At 51.2% G+C, this 21582-nt stretch overlaps 1 protein-coding gene across 4 annotated transcripts in view; it reads right to left on the bottom strand.

The window, feature by feature from the left end:
* The window catches only part of VRK3 (VRK serine/threonine kinase 3), a 38095-nt gene that overhangs the window by 6829 nt on the left and 9684 nt on the right, over positions 1 to 21582 (bottom strand). For 3 of the 4 annotated variants that reach the window (XM_045531092.1, XM_045531095.1, XM_045531093.1), the window contains exons 5-13: positions 21241 to 21435; positions 15475 to 15539; positions 13131 to 13197; positions 12081 to 12165; positions 11707 to 11812; positions 10086 to 10178; positions 7416 to 7548; positions 6163 to 6283; positions 4271 to 4673 (exon numbers count right to left, since the gene is read on the bottom strand). In XM_045531092.1, coding sequence (XP_045387048.1) covers positions 4457 to 4673; positions 6163 to 6283; positions 7416 to 7548; positions 10086 to 10178; positions 11707 to 11812; positions 12081 to 12165; positions 13131 to 13197; positions 15475 to 15539; positions 21241 to 21435 — 1082 coding nt within the window. In that variant the 3' untranslated portion in view covers positions 4271 to 4456. Of the gene's footprint in view, positions 1 to 94; positions 154 to 4270; positions 4674 to 6162; positions 6284 to 7415; positions 7549 to 10085; positions 10179 to 11706; positions 11813 to 12080; positions 12166 to 13130; positions 13198 to 15474; positions 15540 to 21240; positions 21436 to 21582 lie in introns of those variants that run through there. The other variant, XM_045531094.1, reaches the window with a different exon arrangement.

Raw genomic sequence — 21582 nt, 5'->3', positions numbered from 1 at the left:
GCAATTTGGAAAATTCAAGGAATGAAAACAAAGGAACGTAAAGAGAGGCAACCCTAAGCCACCTTGTCCCCCCCAGGGCCCTTCCTGGACATACCTGAGGGCCTGATGCAGCGACTGCACAGTCCCACCAGGGCCTCCGGGTTGTCAAGAAACCTGAAGGGACAGAAAGACACGTGAAAGGTCTTTTAGGGAAAGGAGAACAACCTTTTAAAAGAGAATGCCTAATATATATACAGTCGATTCTTGTTATTCATGGTCATTACGTTCTGCAGAGTCGCTGTGAATGCGGAATTAGCTAATCCAGAACCAGTGCTCACATTTCATCAGCTGATCAATATATAACCTTGTTTTAGGTGTGTTTCTGGTGAAAGATGTCTTATTTAATAAATACTGTTAATTTGTTAGCATTGAACTCTGTTTTAATTTAGGATCTTTAAGATGGAGAGGGCCATCTTCAATGATTAGGAGAGACAGGAGATGGAAATAAAGATTTTATTACTTACAGGTCCTGGAGGGTAGACAGCACACCCGGAACCTCCCCCCCCACACGCGCACACACACACACACGCACGCACACGTGCACACACATAGGGGTCAGAGAGTATGTTGGGGGACACCCATGGGCCAACGCCTTTACTGGAGTCCGGGATATTATCCAAACAGGTTTCCCGTGGGGAGTTTTAGTTGGTGGGTTTAAAGCACGCTGGCTTACACGCTTGAGTTCTAGGTCATGCCATGCCCGAGAGGTGGTCACTGAGGCCTATCTGCACAGTCCACGTGGGGCGTGGGGACCAGCAGGGCTGTCAAGTAGGCTGCATCAAGCTGTCCCATAGGGAGGGGGTCACCAGGAGGCAATGGTGGAAGGCAGATATCTGGATCAACCACATTGAGGAAGTGGAGATGTGGAACTGGAAACTGTGTCAGTGGTGACTAAGCCCTTCTGGTGTGAGAAAGTCCTACTTACATTCAAATGGATGCTGAGGCAGTGTGAAATGATAAGAGTTCACGGCCGACAGCGCTGTAACTCATGCCCGAACAAAGTCGATCTAACACACGTGTTATCAGTCTCCTTGTGCCCAGGAACATCAGACAGCACCTAGCACTGTGCTAGGCAGCCATTTTACACACCACAGCAACCACAAAAAGCATAAAAATAGGAAAAGTGTAGCATTAAGTAGACAGTGAAAAGGACACTTGCTTATAGAATGACAGCTGAAACCAGGAGGCAGGACGCTGCCTGGTTCCACCTTCAGCTGGGAACTTGTGTCGGGTGACTCAAATTTGTCTCTACTCTGTGTGTGTCTGCAAATGACCACAAAAGCACCGCAAGAACTGATTTTGGGATTGCAAATGCTTTTAGGGAGTAGGAGAATTCACAAATATGGAATCTGTGAATGATGAGGATCAACTGTATACACATACACACATAATACAAACACGCACACACGTCCCTCTTGGACCGCTCAGGAAAATGGGATTTTGTCCACTGCCTCTGCTCCATCCTGAGCCCCAGCCACATCATTTCTTCTCTGGCCCGGCCCACCAGGCTGGCTCTCACCACTCATCCAGTCACTGGGTGCCGTCCTTGCCCTCGTTGTCCCCCGGTCTTCCCCAGCCCCACCCTCCTGCTCCCCAACTCTCTCTACCCCATCTCCCCTGTCCCATGGCTCTGGGCCCAGCTTGGACCTCATTCTCTCTCCCTAGACCCCACCTTCCTCCCTGGCCTCCTGTGTATCCTCCATGTGGCCCCAGAGGGTCTTTCTATGTCCAGAGCTGCCCCTGCCCCTCCTGGCTCCCAGTGCCTTGAGGATAAAGATATACATGGCCACCTGGCCACCCTCTGGCTTCGTCTCCCCCACACCCTCCTCCCATCTCATGCTCTAGCCACACCAAACTACTCCTAGTCCCCAGCAGGCCAGGCATCTACTAACATCCTCCCACCTCTGCACATACTGCTCCCACTGCCTGGGGCGCCCTTGCTCACCCTGACCTCTAAGCCGTGGCACGTGGATGTCCTCCCTTCAAGACGCAGCTCAAGGGCTTGGTCTGCTAGGAAGCCTTCCCCAACCCCTCCAGCCAGGGGAAATCAATTCCTCCTGGGTCCCTGTGTACCTGTGCCTAGGTCTGCTGACGCCCTATGGCAACTGTGTGTATGAGAAGGGACAGTTCAGACCCTCTCACCTCCCAGCGACCTTCAGGTTGTGTGTGGCGAGTAAATGAGTGAGCAAGTGATGATACAAGAGTTGTGCCATCAAGAGATCGCATAAGCAATTCTGCCACCATCGCTGTCTGTCCATGGATCTCCCTGACCAGCCAGTCACAAATCTGACTCATATTTGCGCTTTGCCCAGCAAGGAGCTTTGCATGCCAGAAAGCCTTGGGGATGCAAACTGCCTCTCCTCTTCCGTTCCTTCCTTCCTTTATGAACTGGAATGTACAAAAAATGATTGAATACCTGTTGACTGAATGGAAAAAGGCCAAGCACAACAGTAAAATGTCCTGGCTGAGGACGCGTCATGGTGGCAGAAAACATGTACGTAGTAACATCGTCCCCTCAAGATCCTTTTGGTTACGGCCTCCAGTCGCCAACAGAGGCTGGGTTGGGGGCGGGGCAGGGCATCTAGGGGTACAGCCTCTAGATGTAGCCCACTCTCCCTGGAGCATTTCCGTGTGCCTGGACCTCCACAGTGTGGTCAGGAGCTGGGGGTCTGGAATTACTGTTATCCCTGCTGGTATCATTGGTCTTAAAATTATCATCATGACTTATTTACCCTGCACCACCCACACGGGCAGTGCAGACCCTTTTTGTGAAGCACATCACATTCATCCAAAGCCCCTTTAGGTGGGAGACGTGAAAAGGGTGATACAACTGTTCACAGGAGCGAGGGGAGCTGGAAGGGGAAGATTCAACCTAGAGGAGCCCCAGGGGCTGGTCTCCCTGACAGGAGTGGAGAGCAGAGGTGCCAGCTGACTCTTATCTTGGTCTCCAGCACGGGGACTGACACACGGACACCCTCAGGAAACAGGTGAATGAATGAATGGATGAATGGAGAGTGTAATTATGTGCTGTCCTGTTTGCCTAGAAATCCTGCCTCTCCCGTGCCTGCCTGGGGAGGCTCTTGTGCTCTCTACAGCCTGGGGTCAGCCATCCCAGCTGCGGGGTCACGTGCCTCCCCTCAGCTCCCCCCATGCCCCAGGCGACCTCCGCCCTCACAGGCAGCACCTGCTTCCTGTGTGTCTCCTCCCAGCCTGGGAACCCCCCCACTGGGGCCGCATCTGCCTCACCTCCGTGTCCACACAGAAGCCTAGGCTGGCTCAGGCATTCACCTCCTGGTCATTCTTTCATTCTACAGTTATTTCTTGAGCACTCACCTCCGTGTCCACACAGAGGCCTAGGCTGGCTCAGGCATTCACCTCCTGGTCATTCTTTCATTCTAGTTATTTCTTGCGCACCCACGATGCGTGCTCTCTGGTGCACAGAAGGATGGACCTTGGAAGGAGGTGTGTGTGCTGCCCTTGCTGTCCTGCCTTGGGACCGTTAGTGGGAGAGGAGTGAGCCTCTCCTTCATTTAAGCTGCAGTGGTTTGGGGTCTCCTTGTGAAAGCAGCCCGGACTGTCCCTAACTAGCCCAACAGAACAGGTAAAGGGGCACTTCACAAACTGCTGTCGCCTCAGGCTGTGTGTCCACCCTGTGCTACTCACACTGTGACTGTTTCCACCGGGCTTCATTTTGACAGGAACTCTCACTGCCATAAGCAGAAAACCAGCACCATCTGTCATGACTTGAAAACAAGTGTAAAAAAAGTTCCAGGAAAATACGGCAGGCAGTGGACTTGTGTTCTAGTGGGTTCTGCGAGGCTGGCTTCCAACGCAGAGGTTGCCTGTGGAGGCCTGAGAGCTGAAGGCCTCTCTCTGTCTCTATGAAGAGATGTGAGGAGCATGTCCGGGCTATACTGAGACATCCTCCTTGCCACTATTTAAAGCCTCATTGCCCCATGGGGGCAATTCACCTGTCATTGTGGCCAGAGACTTTCCCTGGACATCAAACCTAAAAGCGTGGTGCACACTCACACTGTGACAGTCTCCCTGGTGGACACCCAGGGGTCTGGCTCCATGGCCCCCATGGGTCTGATCTCTGGCATGCTGCGTGTTTCAGCCTTTAGCTCCTTACTGTCCGTCTCCCCCACTAGGGTGTGAGCTCCCCGAGGACAGGGATTTTTGCCTTGTCTACTCCTGTGCCCCCAGGGACTAGAACAGAGCCTGGCACATAGTAGGTGCTCAGTAAGCATTTATTGAGTGAAGGCAGGCTGTATCCAGGCACCACCAATCTGCCCGTGATAAGGCTCCCGCACTAGGGAAAACGCATCAAGGTGACAGGGGCTGTCTTTGGAGTTGAACGTCCTGGGTTTGAGCCCAAGCGCCTCCACTCAGCAGCTGTGTGACCTGGGCTGACGACCTAAGCCCTCTGTGCCTCAGATCGTAAGTGCAATGAGCTCAGGTGTTCTGAGGAGGACACAAGGAAGGACTGGGTGCAGTGCCCAATGCAGACAGAGTCACTATAAGCAGGCCAACATGGTGGGGACACATCCCTTCCTCTGAGCAGGTACAAGCAGGAGATCTGACATAGTGGGATGACGAAGGGCTCCCTGGGAGAGTGACAATTAAGCTGAAACCTGGAGGAGGATGGAATCCAGGTCACGGTACCATTTGGGCCAATCGAACACATACCCAACATCACGCAGTTTTCACGGACATTGATACATCTAAACAAATTTAGGAGAAGGACTCAGAGACAGTGAAACAGCAAGGTAGCTAAAGTTTAAAAACACAGCACTGAATGAAAGCAAGAAACAGAATGGGATTTAGAGCATAGTACCATTTATGCAAATTAAACACACACAGTACCACCAGGTATTGTCCCAAGACACCCATGTCTATACAAAACAGATTCAGAAGCAAGAGTCAGAAATAGTGAACTAAACACACGTGTAAAGTTGTGGTTAAAGTTGAAAAGAGTCAGAAACAGGTAAGATACAGAGCAGAGCATCATTTATGCAGATTGCACATAGCACCACCATGCAATTTTAAGGATACAAATACATCTAAGTGAACATATCAGTAGAACATACATTAAGTGTGTCTGAGTGGCTGTCCGTGACTGACAGAAGGAAGGCGGGGGATATAAAGGGGTAGAATAAAATAAGAAAGGCTCATGAACAAGTGACACGGCATGCTAAAAACTGGGAATTATGACGGACTCAATGCTGTTCACTGGGAAGTTCCCTCTTCCCACCCCATACACTTTCCCAGATAATCTCACCCTCTCCTGGGGCTTTAGCTGACAACTCCTGAGATATCCCTGAGGTCTGTGGTCCCCTTAGACTTCAATCCTCCAGTCCAGACGTGGATAGCCAACTGCCTCGTGGGCAGCCTATTCTGGATAACTCTTTGGCAGATCCTCCAAGCCCACACTAGATGCTGAATCCCAACCTCTGGACCTGCGGGCATTCCCTGGATCCAGCTGCCTGCTGTCCTTGGTGCTGAACCCATACCCCACGTACTTCCCTTTGTGGTCAACTGCCCACTGTCCTTGGTGCTGAATACCACCCCAGAACTTCCCCATATGTCCCCTGCCCCCTGTCCTTGGTGCTGAGTGGTAACCACAAGTGGCAAGACCTGGTGGTTTCACATGCAGAGGTAAGGGCACTGATGCTGGTGGCATGGACACTGGGTGGCTGGTGGTGCCAGACGCTGAGGCAGGGCCTGGGCCTAACCTGCTCAGGTCGCTTACGTGTTTGTGAATAAATGAATGTGTCATGATGACCTGCACACAATGAGCACTTTCTATGGGCCAGGCCCTGTGCTGAGTACTGTGAGTACTTGACTCCCCCAAAGCCCTCCAGAGCCCTGGGAGGGGGGTGCTAGTGGGACACCATCTCACAGAGGAGGATACTGCTCCCCCAACACCCATGGCGGTGGCTCCAGAGCCCACGCTCTTGCCTGCTGGAATGGACAGCGGAGCATATGCCTGAGAATCCAGAGGCCTCTGGCTCTCTCAAATGCCACCTCCCCTTCCTTCCTGCTCCCTGCTGGGTCCTGGGCTCCTGCCCTGCCTGCAGGGGTGCTGGGCCAGTGCTGGGTTCTGCTGACCCCCAGACTCACTTCTGCTTCTGCTTCATGATATCCTCAGTGTTGGGAAGGCAGTTTGTCCACGGCAGAAACCCACAGAGCCACTTCAGCATACAGTATCCCAGGGTCTGGAGGTCACTGCGGCGGGAGGGCGCTGGGGAGGGAGAGGAAGAGGTGGCAGCTCAGTCGAGATGCTCTACTCACTGACAGGCCCCTCCCTTTCCTTTTTTCTCTTACTGACTCAACCATGCACGCGTGCCCTCAGCCATCCAGCCATGTGGGCTGTCTCACCTGTTCATTCAATTTCCATTCGCTTACTCTCACTCTCTCACTCTTCACTCAACCCTCCCTTCACCTGCTCTTTCACTAGCTCACTCTCCCATCACCTTTCATTCACGCACTCAGTCAACGAGTCCTCAGCGCCCGTGTGCCAGACCCTATCTCATGTTCTGAAAACCCAGACAAGAGTTTGGTTGGGTCCCAGCCCTTGACAATCTAGGGGAGCGATGGTTACAGTGCAGGATTACCTGAGCTACAAAGGAGACAGAACAGGACATGGGGAGCCCAGAAGGATGGGTACCAAACCCAGCCTCAGTGGGGGAGGGTAAAGGAGACTATGAGGCTTTATTTTCCTCACATCTCCTAAATCACACAATTTAGACAGCTCTGTGTAAGCATTCAATACACCCCGAGTTGTTGACTGTGCTGAACTTCTGTCGCTGGATGCTGGGGGCAGAGGTGCCATCCCTGGCCTAGGGGAGCTCAGCCTGCTGGGAGGGTGTAGGCAGGCACATGGATGGCTATGATACAAAGGGATCTGAGAAAGAGGGGCTCGAGACATCTGCCCTGGGACCTCTCCCCGCTTTGTACACCTTCCATAGATAATCTCATCCTTTCCTAGGGCTTAGGCTGGTAACTCCTGAGATCCTGCACCCCCAGTGTTCATGCCACCGTGCTCCGGATGTTGAGACAACCACCTTCTCAGCAGCCCCTTCTGGATCATGCTTAGGCAACTCTCATCTCCCAAGTTTACACCAGATCCTGAACCCCAACCTCTGGAACTCAGGGTTCCCGGTGCCCAGCTTCCCTGCTGTCCTTGGTGCTGAACTGCTGCCCCATAGCTCCCTCAGTGGCCAGGATGCTGTTCCCATTCCCAATTTCTTATCATGGCACCCTTAGCACCTCTTGTGTGTCTGGCGCCTGCTGTTTGTGGTTGTGAACCCCTAGAGCTGCCCTGTATGAGAAGCTTGTCCCCATGGTACTGAACCCCTCCTCCAGCTGCATACCGCATCCCTTATGCAGGTCCATGCTAATGAACTCGAGATCCCCCTCGTGTGGGCTCCTGCTGCCTTCCATATAGGCCATGTGTTTGCCACTCGGGCAATAGCGGAAGGTGAAGCCATAGCCTGCCAGGGTCACCTGTGGACAAGGAAAAAGCCGTACAGATTGCAGGTTAGAGGTGCAGACTCTGGAGTCTGAGATTTCAATCATGCGTGCAATCTGAAACAACCCATCCATTACAGACGATATTTTTAACTTATAAAACTAAGTCATGCTCACAGTGGAAATACCAAACACTATGGAATGGTACGAAAAGAACCCAAACCAGTCATCTACGTTTCTTCCCAGTCTCCCAAACCCAGAAGTAACTGCCTAGAAATAGCCACTAGTAAAGTTTCTTACTCATCATTCCAAATCGTTTTCTTTAAATACTCAGGTAAACATATGTGGATGGGGAAAGGGCTCTTGTTTTCCACAGAGACATCACACTGTAGCTCCTGTTGGGCACCCAGCTTTTTGCACTTTAATAGTGGCTCAGGGCATTAACTCTGGAGCCAGATGGCATGGGTTCAAATGCCAGCTCAGCCTTTGGGTGGCCACCCAACCTTGGGCAAGTCATGGAAGGTCTCTGTACTCTGTACTTTGACTTCTCCATTTGTAAAATGATGAAAATAATAGTCCCCACCTCAAAGGGTTGCCATGAAGTTTAACTGAGTGCTTTGGTTTGGATGTTTCACTCCTTCACACCTCATGATGAAATCTGGTTCTCACTGTTGGAGGTGGGGCCTAATGAGAGGTGTCTGGATCGTGGGGCGAATGCCTCACCAATAGATGCATGCCCTTCGTCAAGGGTGAGTGAGTTCTCGCTCTATTAGTTCCCAGAAGAGCTGACTGTTGCAAAGATCCTGCCCCCCCCCGCCCCCTTCCTCCTCACCATGCAATTTCCGCACATGCCAGCTCCCATTCACATGGAAGCAGCCCAAGGCCCTTGCCAGATGCCCAATCTTGAACCTTCTAGCCATCACAATCATGAGCCAAAGAAATCTTTTTTTCTTTATAAATTACCCAGCCTTAGGTGTTCATTATAGTAACACAAAACAGACTGAGACCCTGAATTTAAAACAAAAAGTAAAGTTGCTCGTGCCAGATGCACAAAAGTCAACCACTTCTTTTTAATGGCTACATCTTATCCTACCATGTGGCTAGGGGACAACTCTTGGTTTTGTCTGTGTAAGACCTATATCCCCCCTTCTTCTAGTCACAGTTTGTGATGGCTGATTTTATGTGGCAACTTGACTGGGCCAGGGGGTGCCCAGACATTTGGTCAACTTCTTTTCTGGGTGTATTTATAAAGGTGTTCTGGATGAGATTAACAATTGAATTGGTAGACTGAGTAAGGCAGGCTGCTCCTCTTACTGTGGGTGGGCGTCATCCAACCAATCGAAGATATGAAGTGGGCGTCATCCAACCAATCGAAGATATGAATAGAAGGAAAAGCTGAGGAGGAGGGAACTCCTCCTGCCCGACTGCTTACCGAGCTAGGACTTTGGTCTTTTCCTGCCTTTGGACCTGAATTGAAACATCAGGTCCTCTTGGGTCTCGAGCCTGCTGGCCACACATATACACCCCCATTGGTTTCGTTTCTCTGAAGAATCCCAACTAATACACAGTTCTACCATTTTCCTCTGAGATTGTCCCTCCCCAACTCTCAGTCCATGCAGTTCAGGTAGGGTTCACCTGATCTGTTTCTAATGGGGTTGCTGAGCTTTGGGGATTTAAGCCTGATTTTCTGGTGGCAATTTTGTCACCATGAGGGAAGAGTCTGCCTGACAATGAGTAACGCAGAAGCAAGAGGAGTCCAGGGATGGAAGAGCCGGCTTCCCAGTGACTGGGATTGAGTTCCTAGATCCAGCCATGTCTGAAGACAATGAAGTCCTGAATTTTTCCATTCCATGGACTAATAAATTGCACACCCCTCTTTTTGTATGTTTGCTTAAGCCATGTTAAGTTGGGTTTCTGTAATTTGCAACTGAAACAGTAATTAAAAATTACTTTAATTAAAATACTATTTAATCAGCATCCTACTGGGACTATACATTTAAGGCGTTTCCCACTTAACTATTATAATCAATGTTGTCAGGAATATCCTGTACATATATCTTTGAACAGTCCCATGAATATATGGGTAGGATGCATTCCTAAAAGAGGAACTGATGATTCAAAAAACAGATGGATTTAAAATTGTGATTGTTATCTCCAAATTATCCTCCAAAAAAGGCTGCCCAATTCACACTTCCAACAGTGTGTGAAGAATTCCTACTTCCTTGCACCCTTACCAGCAACAGATATTATAATTTTTCCTAATTCTGCCCATTCAAAGGGTAAAAAATAGTACCTTATTTTTAACTGCAATTTTATAATTATTAGGGAGGTTGAGTATCTTTTCATATATTTAACTAACCTGTGGATTTCTTTTTCTATGAACTGCTTTTCTTATCCTTTGCCCATTTTTCTATTAAGTTCCTTATCTTTTCTTATTTATTCAAAGGAACTCTTTATATATGATGAACGACAATCCTTTGTCTGCAATAAACACTGTGAAATAAGTAGAGGTTTAGAGTCAGATGGAACCTGAGCTCAGAGAGCTTCCAGAGTGGGTAGGACCCGGCTCTTACCTGACTCAGATCCTGTGGATTCACAAAGATATTCTCGGCTGTCACATTTCCATGAACGTACTCATTCTCATGGAGGAACTCCAGGGCATCCAGCTAGGGGAAGAAGCAAGCAAGCATCTCTAACAGCAGCATGACTAACATGAAGAGGCTGTGATGCAAAGCTGGGTGAGGGAACCCCGGCTGTTAGGCCTGGGGTTGTCTGACACTGTCTGTGACTGGGGCATTAAGCCTGACGAATTCTGGGTGTAGCATTAGGAAGCCCTCCCTGATAGCACACCTTAGCACACCTCTAATCAGGCTCTCAGAGGATGCGGCAGTCAAGCTAACGTGGCTTTCCATCTACCTCTTCTATCTATCTTTTAGCTGACTGCAAACTCAGGAGAGGAAGGGTGCCCCTCTGCAAAAATGACCTAGCACCCATGTACATCAAAGAGTTCTTCTCATTTCTCCTAGAAAGCAGAAATAAATTTAGTTAAGCAATTTATATCTTTATTTCCAGCTCCAATTTTTCCACTGAGTGCTAGCCTCCTGCACTAAGCTGTCTGGTGTGAGCTACATCCTGGTTATAGCCCCAGGCCCCTCCCTGACCCCAGGGCTGAACTGTCCACCAAGTTCTGCTTGTTCTACTTCCACAAACTCTCCATCATCATGGCCTGGGACCCTCCTCAGGCCTCATCCTCTCCCATGAGGACACTCACTCAGCCTACAGTCTCTCCCCTCCAGTCCATCCCCACATGGCCCCTGAGGGTCTTTCTGCCCCAGAGCTGACCTGTCCCTTCTCTTCTCTCAATCTTCCCATGGCTCCCCAGCACTCTCAGGACAGGGTCCCAGCCCCTCAGCCTGGTGTATGAGGCCCTGTGTGACCTGGGCAATGCTGAGCTCCCCACCCCCACACCATACAGTAGACACTCTGAACATGACGACTCCAAGACTCCCCTAACATGTCACTCCCACGGTATATCTATTCCTCCAGCAATTTACACTGGGTCCTCTTATTCTCCATCACAGCAGGGGGACGTTTCTATTGAGAGTACTTGTCACAATCTGTGCAACTGTTTTATTTAACAGTGCCCTCTCCCACTAGACTGTGAGTTCCAAGACACAAAACCACATCTATGCTGCTCCCTGCTTACCCCCAACCCCTGGGACAGTGTGGCACTCAGCAGGTACCTGATAAATACTTCATGAGGATGAATGACTAAATGAATGAATGAACAAATGCCTTAAGCGCTCTCCCCCTTACAAGCCTTTGTCTCAGCTACATCCTTGGCCTGGAATATTCTTTCCTCATGTATTCCCACTCTTACTCCAACCAGCACCTTGCTGTTTCCCACTTGTCTTGGGAGTGCTGGCTTGGAAACAGCCTCTACCAGGAAGCACAACCTAAGTCTTCAGTTGGAGGCTGGGGCCCCTTCCTCCATGCCCACAGCCCCCCAAGAGCCCCCCATGGCAGTGCTCATCACCCTGGTTCTAACCTTCCGCCTGTGGCAGTTAGCGTCCAGCCCCCCCAGTGTTCAGTGAAGGGAAGTGGGGACTGGATGTCCACGAATAAACAGCCTGATAAACTAGGATCTGATGCGACCTCCTGCATGTTGGGGCTGAGCAACTTCTGGGTACATACCAGCCGGCAGGCCACCTGGAACACAGACCTCTCCGACATCACGTGCTTCGGGTTGTCATCCAGGGCTGACTGAAGGCTCCTCCCCAGGCTGGGGAACACCAAGAACCTGAAGACACGAGCATCGCAGGAGGTAGGAGATGAACAGGGGACAGGAATAGTCCACCAAGGATGGACGGTGGCAGAGGGGTTGCAAGGTCCTGGTCCCAGATGAAATTAAGGGCTCTGACTGGTTTGGTACCAGCTTGGCTCAAATATGGGGGAAGGAAGGAAGCAACTAACTGGCCAATGGCTCCAGGCTCCCAGCCATGCCCGGGAACACGAAAGGGACAAAAGGAAAGGGGCCAGTGAGCAGGGCAGCGAGTGAGGCGGCTCACCTGTATTTATCCTGGTGAACACCAAAGCCGATGCAGGTGGGGATGGCCAGTAGGGGAGTCGAGTACAGCCTCTTCCACTTGTTCACTGTAGGAGGCAGGGGCTCGAGATTAGAGCCCACCTGGCCCCAGGCCCGTGGCAACAACAGCTCACTCTCAGACCACAAGCAAAGGGTGCTCAGACCAGACCCTGGGTCTCCTTGTAGGAGATGACATCTTTGTGGGTGGGTGACAGTGGGACAGGGGTTCTGAGAGGGTGGGTGTGGGTGACCCATGAACATCAGTGATCCATGTCTGCAGGTGACTTCTGAGGAAGCATATACAAATGTAGAGTAAGTGGGAAGGCTAAGAATGACAGAGTAACTTCTAAATTCACACACAGAGCTGATGAGATCAATGACTGTCTGAACTGGCCATGATGGGGCCAGAATGTGCCCCTGTCTACGTTCCAGTGGGGTGGCAAAGAACCAACGTGTGCTGAGGCAAGTTTAACGCTGGCTGTCCGGGGAACAAGTCTTCACTGGCAGCATTTGCAATCTCTGCGGTGTAAACACCTCCCACCACGGCCAACTTCAAGCTACCAATGTGACGTGACTGAATGTGAGCCGGGAGAGACGTACAGCAGATGCCACTATGCAGTATTGTCACCACACAGGGCAATACATGTAAATAACCTCTAGAGTACAGATAATAATGTAGAAAAATAATTAGGACGTGATGAGATTTTGAATATTATTACCTTTGTTTTGAATGTAATTTATTTGATTGTAAGTTTGTGTAATTTAATTTTCAATGACAGCTGTATGTAACAACCGGCTTACAGTATTCCTGAAAATTTAATACTTGACTCTCAAGAGCTGGGAAGACTCAGGCCCAGCACATGCTGTCTTTCCTCTGATGCTCGAGGCCGGAAAGGTGACAGGCATGAGGCTGTGGGCACAGATGCGGTGCAAACCTGGGCCTTTATTCCCTACTGTTTCCACACCTACAGGGAGTCGTGATCACGCTGGCACTCCTAACTCTCTCCCCCTTGCCCACGTCCCTGTGGAATACCTTGCAGAGGCTTGGCGGCCCGCTGGAAGAAGTTCTGCTCGTTGAACAAACGCCCATCCTTGGCATCCTGGTGGGGGACAGGAAGACTGGAAGGCTGTCACACCGAACTCTCTTAGACAAGGGCCCCCAATCCCCACTGGCCGTTTGTAACCCCAGGGTAATGCCAGTGACAACCAAGTCCCTGAACTCCCCCACATCAGAACCAAATTCCTAGGGTGCTGCACGTGAACACATACCAGAGACTGCGAGCTACCTCCCAGTACCCAGGATCCTTTTCTTTCTTTTATGATAGACTCTGGAAGTTTCCCCTGGAAAGTGGCCTTCAGCTAAAAACTACATTTCCTAGCTTCCTTTGCAGTAAGGAATGGCCACATGACCAAGTCTTGGCCAACAGGGTGCGAGCAGAAGAAATGTGGGCAACTTCTAGGTTATGCCCTTAAAAGGCTGGGACAGGCTCTTCCTTTTTTCTCCTGTTCCAGTTGGCCAGAATGCAGAGGTGACAGTGGGAGTTGAAGCAGCATCTCAGGAGATGGAGGTTATGAGTTGAAGATGTTGGAGCAACAGGAGAGAAGGAAACTGGGCCCCTTGTTTACAAAACCATCACAGCAGCCCAGGACCACTGCCCCACACTTTTAAGGGAAAAAGCAACAAAATACTATCTTGCTTAAGCCATTATTAATATTGGGTCTTTTTAAAAAAATCACAGTCAAACCAAATATTTTAATTAAACACAACTAGTGCAGCTGGGTTCTTACGAGGGCAGGTCAAACAGAGCTAGGTTCAAATCTCAGCTCTGTCATTAATTCATTCTTTCTACAGAGCCTCCATTAGGGCTGAGTATCATCTGGGCATTGAGGATACAGCGGTGAACAGAGCAATGCGCACATTGGGTGCCCCTGAGCAAGTGAGTCTCCATTTCCTCATCTGTTAAACGGGAACATAGCAGCCATCCTGTATGCTTCACAGTGCTTGTCAAACTCTCAGCCCAGCGTTTGTCACACAGGCTCTCCGTCAGCAGGTGCTACTGGTCATTAGTGAGCCTGGCTCCCAGCCCCTGCCCATCCTTCTGTTGCCCTGGAGTCCTCTCTGTGACACAGGTGAAGCCACAGTGAGCTCTGGGTAACTGCGAGTTGCCGTGAGCACAGCCTCTCGGGCCCTGATCAATCCACGGGGTACATGCATGCCTGTGCCCCACTCCCCCACGGGGGCAGCTCCCTAAGGGCAGCAATCAGGTCTGACCATCTCTGCAAATGTCCCCAGCACTCAGTTCACAGGAAGCTCCAGGAAAGGTTTGGTGAACAAATGAATAAATGAATGGATGAGCACACCGGGCAATAAGCACTTGCCCTTTCAAAAACCCCATGATGGGGAGGCTCTCAATGTCCTCTGGTCGGCCCTGTGCCCCATGCTCCCTCCCTGGCAGCACGTCCCTCTACTTGATGGGACTGTGACATGGTGTCTCCCCCACCAGACTGGGAGCTCTTCCAGGGCTGGGCCTGGGGCCGGCTGACAGCCCAGCATCACCCAGCTCTGAACCCCAGGAGATGCTGACTAGGTCACACGGATGAGCAGAGAGCAAGACTTCACTTCTGCTTCCCTGGTGAGGATGGTGGTAAAAATAACAATAACAGGAACAGTGCAGACTGGTGGGGTGTTTACTGCGCCAGGCCCCCCGTGAACCCTTCTGAAAAGAGTGAGATGGGGTGTGGTAGCTACCCCGTTGAGAGGATTCAACAAAGCGGTGCTTGTGAATGGCTTGGCCTGGGCTGGGCATGTGATAGGCTCTCAACAGCAGGTGCGAGCTGTCGTCAGTGGGCCTGGCCCCAGAGCCCACACTCTGACCCACTCACGTGGCCTCTGTCCCAGAACTGAGAAAGGGCAACAGACCCGGCTGTCCTGAGTTTTCTGGGGTATGAGACAATTTGGATAAATGAAAAGAAGAAAATAAAAGTCACCCATAATCCCAGCACCCAGGGATGACGATGAGGCTGCGAACCACATGCAGAGGCAGGTAGTAGTGGGCAGGTGGCCACCCGATGTGGGTGTTAGTGGCTCCATTCCACAGATGAGGAAACCGAGCTCTTAGAGGGGAGGAGCTTGCCCACATCACATAGCCAGGAAGCACCAGAGCCAGATTCATGCAACTGAAGGTTTGAAACAGCCCTGCGTGATGAAGAACCGGGAGCCTGCCCGGGGTCTTGCTGCTCCTTGCTGGCTGGGTGGACCCTGGCCCCCAGGCTGAACTCTCCCGCTTAGGAGGGGCTCAGAAGTCAAGGATGCATTTGCCAAAGCCCCAGGCCCTTCTCTTGGCGCTGCCCCCCACCCCTCAGGGCCGGCCACTCACCAATTTGAGCGAGAACTTTTGTTTCTGGGGATCTGACCCACAGGCGAGGATGGAGGTGGGCTCAGCTGTGGAGGAACAGAACAAGCAGGCAAGGTTACAACCCGCAGGGAAGGTCAGAGTCATCGTCCTCAAACTTCCCAGCAACGAGGTTCTTCTCCCTCTTTTTTGTGCTGTCAGTACCCAGCTGTGCAGGAAGGGCTACCACAGCAGGCCTGGACCGCCCTCCGGGCGAGGTCTGGGAACTGGGTTTCAGGAGGGCTCCCAGCATTCCCTGGCTGATGAGAGGAGCTCACGGGGCCTGAACCGTTTGTGCAAAGGATGTGGTTTATGCTGAACACCTGCTTTCCTGTGGGAGCCTGGGATTTGGATACCTGGTAGGCAGAGGGGGCACTGAGCCTCTGATGAGCTTCCCTGGTGGACGATTCCCACAAATTGTCACAACTTGTGGCGGGGGAATTAAGTGCATCGTGTGCAGAGTGGCCTCATCCAACAGTGACCCATATCCAATGATGGATCAAAGGGGACACAAAGGCCCAGCCATCCTGGTCCGACGCAGAGCCATGTTGCAGGGCCACTCTTGCTCCAGACCCCTGCAGGGTCAGCTGAGGCTATCGCTGGGCTGCATCGCGGCTCCACCTCTCCCTCTGCCCCACGTGCTTCCTTTCTCCCCCCTCCACTGGCTCCTTATAAACACCCCGTGTGCTTGTCCCGCCACAGAGCCTACTTCCGGGAACCCACCGCATCTCCAGCGCTGTGCTAAGTGTGGGCTTTCCATGCATCCTCCTCATTTGACAGGTGAGAAAATGAGAGAGCTAAAGCTTAGAGAGGCCAAGAAATATCACGCCGACCTGGGTTCAAATCCCAGTTCCTCTGGCTCTCAGTTCCTCTGTGTGACTTTGGGTGAGGTGCTAAACATCTCTGGGCCTCTATTTCCAGGTCTATAAAATAGGAGTAATGAAGCCCACTCTGAGACTGGCTGCAAGCATTCAGCAGGCTGGCAGGAATAATAATAGTACCGGCTAAGTGTGCAGCCAGAGCTTGCATCACCCTTTATGCGCACGGCTTAATCAACCCACTCACAGCCCCACAGCCCAACGTAGAGCCTGGTGCATCCAGATTGCTCAACATGTGGCAGCTTTTTAAAATATCCCCATTAACACCAGAGTCCCACAGCTGGTAAGTGGCAGAGCAGACTTGGCCCAAGTCTCGCTCATTTGAAGCCCATGAACTGAACCATCATGGCCTGTCCACCCTGACTCACTCCTGTGTCCCTCCTTCCTTCCCTCTCGTTGTTCCCACCCTCCCTTAATCATCAAGGTTGGTGTCACCTAAGATGCTGAGCTAAGGGATAAGGAGGTGAGCAAGTCACCTAGAAGCCATCCTTGCCCCTTAAGAAGCTCCAGCTGGAACCAGGCTGAGACCTGGTTCTACACGTTCAAGGCCAAGGATACTCTGAGCCCAGCAGAAGAGGGAAGAGTGTGCAGGGCACGGATATCAGAGATAGAGGATCCTTTCTGGCTGTGGGAGGGAACTTGGGGGATCAACAAGAGGTGTCCTGGAGCCAGCTGGGACATCATGGCCAAGAGCCTGCTCCTCACAGGAACCCGCGTGTAACAACAGTACCTGTCTCACAGGGTTAGCATGAGGTCAGAAGACAATTTGTACATGCCTGGCGCTCGGAAGCAGGCAGGAAAAGCTGGTGATTTAAATACAGTTTTCCTGCACTGCTTTGCAGATTATAAAGAATTTTTCTCTTCCACTTTTCTAACTGACCCTCCCACTAACAGCCTGGAGAGCTAATTGGGCCATTTTCATTGCAGAAGGAACCAAGGGAAGCCAGACTGGGGCAAGGGCCCTAGCAGAGACCAGCCACAAGCCCAGGGCTCCAGACTCTGTGATCTAGGGTGACCCCTGTTCGACACAACAACCCCTTCCACACAACATGCAACATCTTGATATGCCAAATGGAGACCAGAGCATGGCAGGCAGGCAGGCAGGTGGGAGCCTCTGCTCGCGAAAGGAAGGGCAATATTGAACTTGGAGCAAGAATGCTCTTCTGGACCCATCACAACCATAACAACAGAAAGTGCTTATACAGCAGTTGCTATTTTCCCAGGCACCATTCCGCTGATTTAACTCTCCCAACAACAGCTGTGTGAGGTTGGTAGTGCTACGATCTCTCCTCTGAAGATGAGGAGACTGAGGCATAAGGTCATAATGTCATTTGAACAAGGTCAGACAACCAGCTGCCAGCAGAGGTAGGAGACCTGCCCACACAATTGGGCTCCAAGGTCCCCCCACGTTTTCCTGCCTCCCCAATCCTCGCTGGGGACTCCAAGTGACTTCTCCCTTAGAGCCTCCAAAGGAACCACTGCTTCCAGCACCTAGACCGTATACCCAGTGATCTTGGACTTCTGACCTCTGGGACTGTAAGAGAATATATATGTGTTGTGTTAAACCACGAAGTTTGTGGTAATTTGTCACAGCTGCCCCAGGAAACTAACACAAGGCCCAAACCTCCATCCACAAGGGCCTGGACCTGAACCTGAGCTTTTTTACGGGGCGACTTTCCCAGGCATGCCACGGTGAGCAGCTGCAGGGATTTATGCAACCGGCAATGGATGATGGTTCTCCCATACTGCTCCAGGGAGGCCAGGAGTATGACATTATAATCCAGTATTTGACAGACAGATAAGAGTTAACAGACGTAAAGTGCTTAGAACTTGGCGGGGCACAGAGTGGGATAAAAGTGTCCACTGCCATGGTAACAATAAAGATTCGGCTTGCTGTTGCTATTTTACTGTTACTGTTTAAACTACAGGACACTATCTCCTCTCGACTGGTGCAAACTGGCAGAAGATAAGGGCGATCTGCCCTGGGGTAATGCCGCCCGACTGCGCAGCCTCCCCAAGTGCAAGCAGGGTTGGCAGGGCCTTTGCCAGCCCCACTGTGTCTGTCCCGGCACCAGGGCCTGGCACACGGTAGTTGCTGCTTAAGGATCTGCTGAAGGAATGAGTGACTCGGGCAGGCGGGGTGCCAGGACAGGGTTTGTTATCTTTACCAAACAACCTAAGTCACAAAAGGTGAAGCCACATGGCCCAGACTTCCCTTCCTGTACTTCCCACTGCGGTTTCCGGTGAGGACAGTGTGGTTTCTTCCTTTCATGTGCTTCTGGCCCTGCGTGTCTTCCTTCCCTGCCCTCTTCCTCTCTCCCCTCCATCTCTTTCTTGCTGTTGGTTTTCATCCCTCTCCCTCTATCCTTCTCTGCCTATCATTCCTTCTCACTCTCATTCCTTCTCTCTCTCCCTTTCTTAGGAAAAGCCAGACTGCCTAGGTTCAAATCCCAGCTCTGCCATTTGCAGGCTATGTGCCCTTCGGCAAGCGGCTTCCCCTCTCTGTGCCCCAGTAGTAAGATGGTAATAAGGGTGCCTCTCTCACAACACAGCTGGGGGCATCATGTGGGTTATGACACAGAGCTCCGAATGGTGCCTGCATGGAGTGAATGCTCCCTAAGTGTTAGCTCACACCCCTCTCTTTCACGCTCCTCCTCACTCTCTCCTCTCTCCTCGACCTTTCCCTGCCTCGCCCTGCTGTCCCTCCGTGATTAACACTGCCTATCTTGGCCTGGGAAGGTCCCTTTACAGTTTTCCAAATGCTTTGCCTCCATCCTGTCATCATTTGGAGCCAACAGCCTCAGGAAACAGGCATACGGGGCATCATTTCTTACTTTTCCAGTGGGGGACATCGAGGCACACAGTGCTCGAGCTGCTTGCCTGGGCTCACTCAGCATGTCGGAGCCAAGCCAGGATTCAGCGCAGGGGCTGTCCCAACATGCTGCCTTGCCCCTCCCCAGACTCGAAGGCAGAGCTAGCCAGCGGGAGGCTCAAAATGGCCTCATGGGCCGGGCGCGGTGGCTCACGCCTGTAATCCTAGCACTCTGGGAGGCCGAGGTGGGTGGATCGCTCGAGGTCAGGAGTTTGAGACCAACCTGAGCAAGAGCGAGACCCCCATCTCTACTAAAAAATAGAAAGAAATTAACCGGACAACTAAAAATATATAGAAAAAATTAGCCGGGCATGGTGGCACATGCCTGTAGTCCCAGCTACTTGGGAGGCTGAGGCAGTAGGATTGCTTGAGCCCAGGAGTTTGAGGTTCCTGTGAGCTAGGCTGATGCCACGGCACTCATTCTAGCCTGGGCAACAGAGTGAGACTCTGTCTCAAAAAAAAAAAAAAAAAGAAACAAACAAACAAAAAAATGGCCTTATGCCTGTCCGGCCAGCCAGCACATCCAAATCAAAGGTTTCCTATCAAAACCTAGGTTTCTGGTTTTCCCTGACAACTTGAAAGATCCCTGGAGCCCAAAGCCTGGCTAGTTATTAATATCTCTGGAATCCATTTTCCTCATCTATAAAATTGGGATAATGGAAGTACTGATGTCCTAAGACTGTTAAGAGAATTCTGAGAGTTAAGAGGAAGAAAGCAAACATATGCCCATCTAAAAACAGGTACACAAATATTCACAGCAGCATTATCATAATACCCCAAACATTCAAATGCCTGTTAACTGATGAATGGAGAAGCCACATGGGGTCTACCCATACAATGGAATATTGTTCAGCTATCAGGAGTGAAGCACTGACACATGCTGCAACATGGATGGACCCTGGACACATGACGCTGAGTGAGAGAAGGTAGACACAAAAGACCACATACTATATGATTCTGTTATATGAAGTGTCCAAAATCAGCAAATCCATAGAGACAGAAAGATTAGTGATTGCTGGTGGATGGGAGGAGAGGGAAGTGCAAGTGGCTGCTTAAAGGTATTGGGTTTCTTTCTGGAGTGAAGGAAATGTTCAGGAATTAGTAGTGGTGATAGTTGCACAACACTGAATATACCAAGTGCCACTCAATTTTACTCTTTAAAAGAGTGAATTTTATGCTTATGAATTTTATCTCAATTTAAAAAGTGCAAAAAAACCCCATATAAAGTGCTTAGAACAGGGCCTGGCCTTGCATAAACACTCAACAAACATTTGGTATTATTAATACTAATACGAACACCAGAGTTGTTATTTCCCTCATTGTAATAAAGAATCTGACTCCACTGTTTGAGGTTTCACTATTCACAGCTTTTAAGCCTCACCCCTCCCCTTCCCCAGCCATCCCACCTGGGCAAAAGGTGTCGGTACAGGAAACCTCACCCCAGCCCCACCCCAGCCACGTGAACCACCCAGGCCAGCCTCCCCGCCTCGCTCTCTCCAGGCGTTTCCGACCCACGTGGCAGGCCTGCTCTGCTCTCTGCAGACTCCCCAGTTATGTAAGGAATAAACCTCTCATATCCTCTTGGTGTGGAACATCATAAGTCTCAACATCTGAACCAAATTTTGGGTGAGGGTCCATCTTATCTCTGTAGGCTGATCAACTGTCCTGATCACTCGGCCACCGGGCCTACACCCCCACGTGACAGCAGGTGGCGGCGAGGAGGAGCACACTCTGCACAGGGCACACACTTTCCCACTGGCTGCAGTCCCACCACTCCCAACTGCCGTCCTCCAGCCTCCTGCACTCATTTCCACTACTTGCCAGGCCCGGGTAGGCAGGCAGGTTTAGAGTCCTGGGTCTGAGGGAAAGCTGCGTAGAGGCAGGTCTGCAGCTGGGGACATGGCTTCCACTACCATTCTCAGGAACGGGTCCCCCTCCCCGTCCTGGTGCTGCAATGGCCCAGCCTAGCCCAGCACCTGCCCGTTCGTGGGCAGGGTGTACCTTCATAGAGAATGCCCTGGTCGTCCCTGGTCTGGAGGGATCCCAGCTTCCACTGCCGCCCACTCTTGTCTGTCAGCACCATTCCTGTGGGCAAAGCCTCAAGTGAGGTGGTCACCCGGCTCCGCTTGAGTGTCTGAGGGCTTCGCCTGGTCGGCTGTGGGCTGCATTTGGGCGTTGGGGGCCTGCTCCAGGACCCTGTAGGGAGATGGTCAGAATAAAGAAAAAGTGGCATCCAGGGAAGAAAAGCTGGACGGAGAATGAAATAACACTCATAATACTGTTCCTTTATTTGTTCATTCAACAAACACTTCCTGGGCCCTTTCATGGGTCAGGTCCTCTGTG

Source organism: Lemur catta, chromosome 19, assembly GCF_020740605.2.
Source record: "Lemur catta isolate mLemCat1 chromosome 19, mLemCat1.pri, whole genome shotgun sequence".
NCBI lineage: Eukaryota > Metazoa > Chordata > Mammalia > Primates > Lemuridae > Lemur > Lemur catta.
The sequence above is the reverse complement of the archived record's forward strand: the minus strand, read 5'-3'. Positions and strand labels throughout refer to the sequence as shown.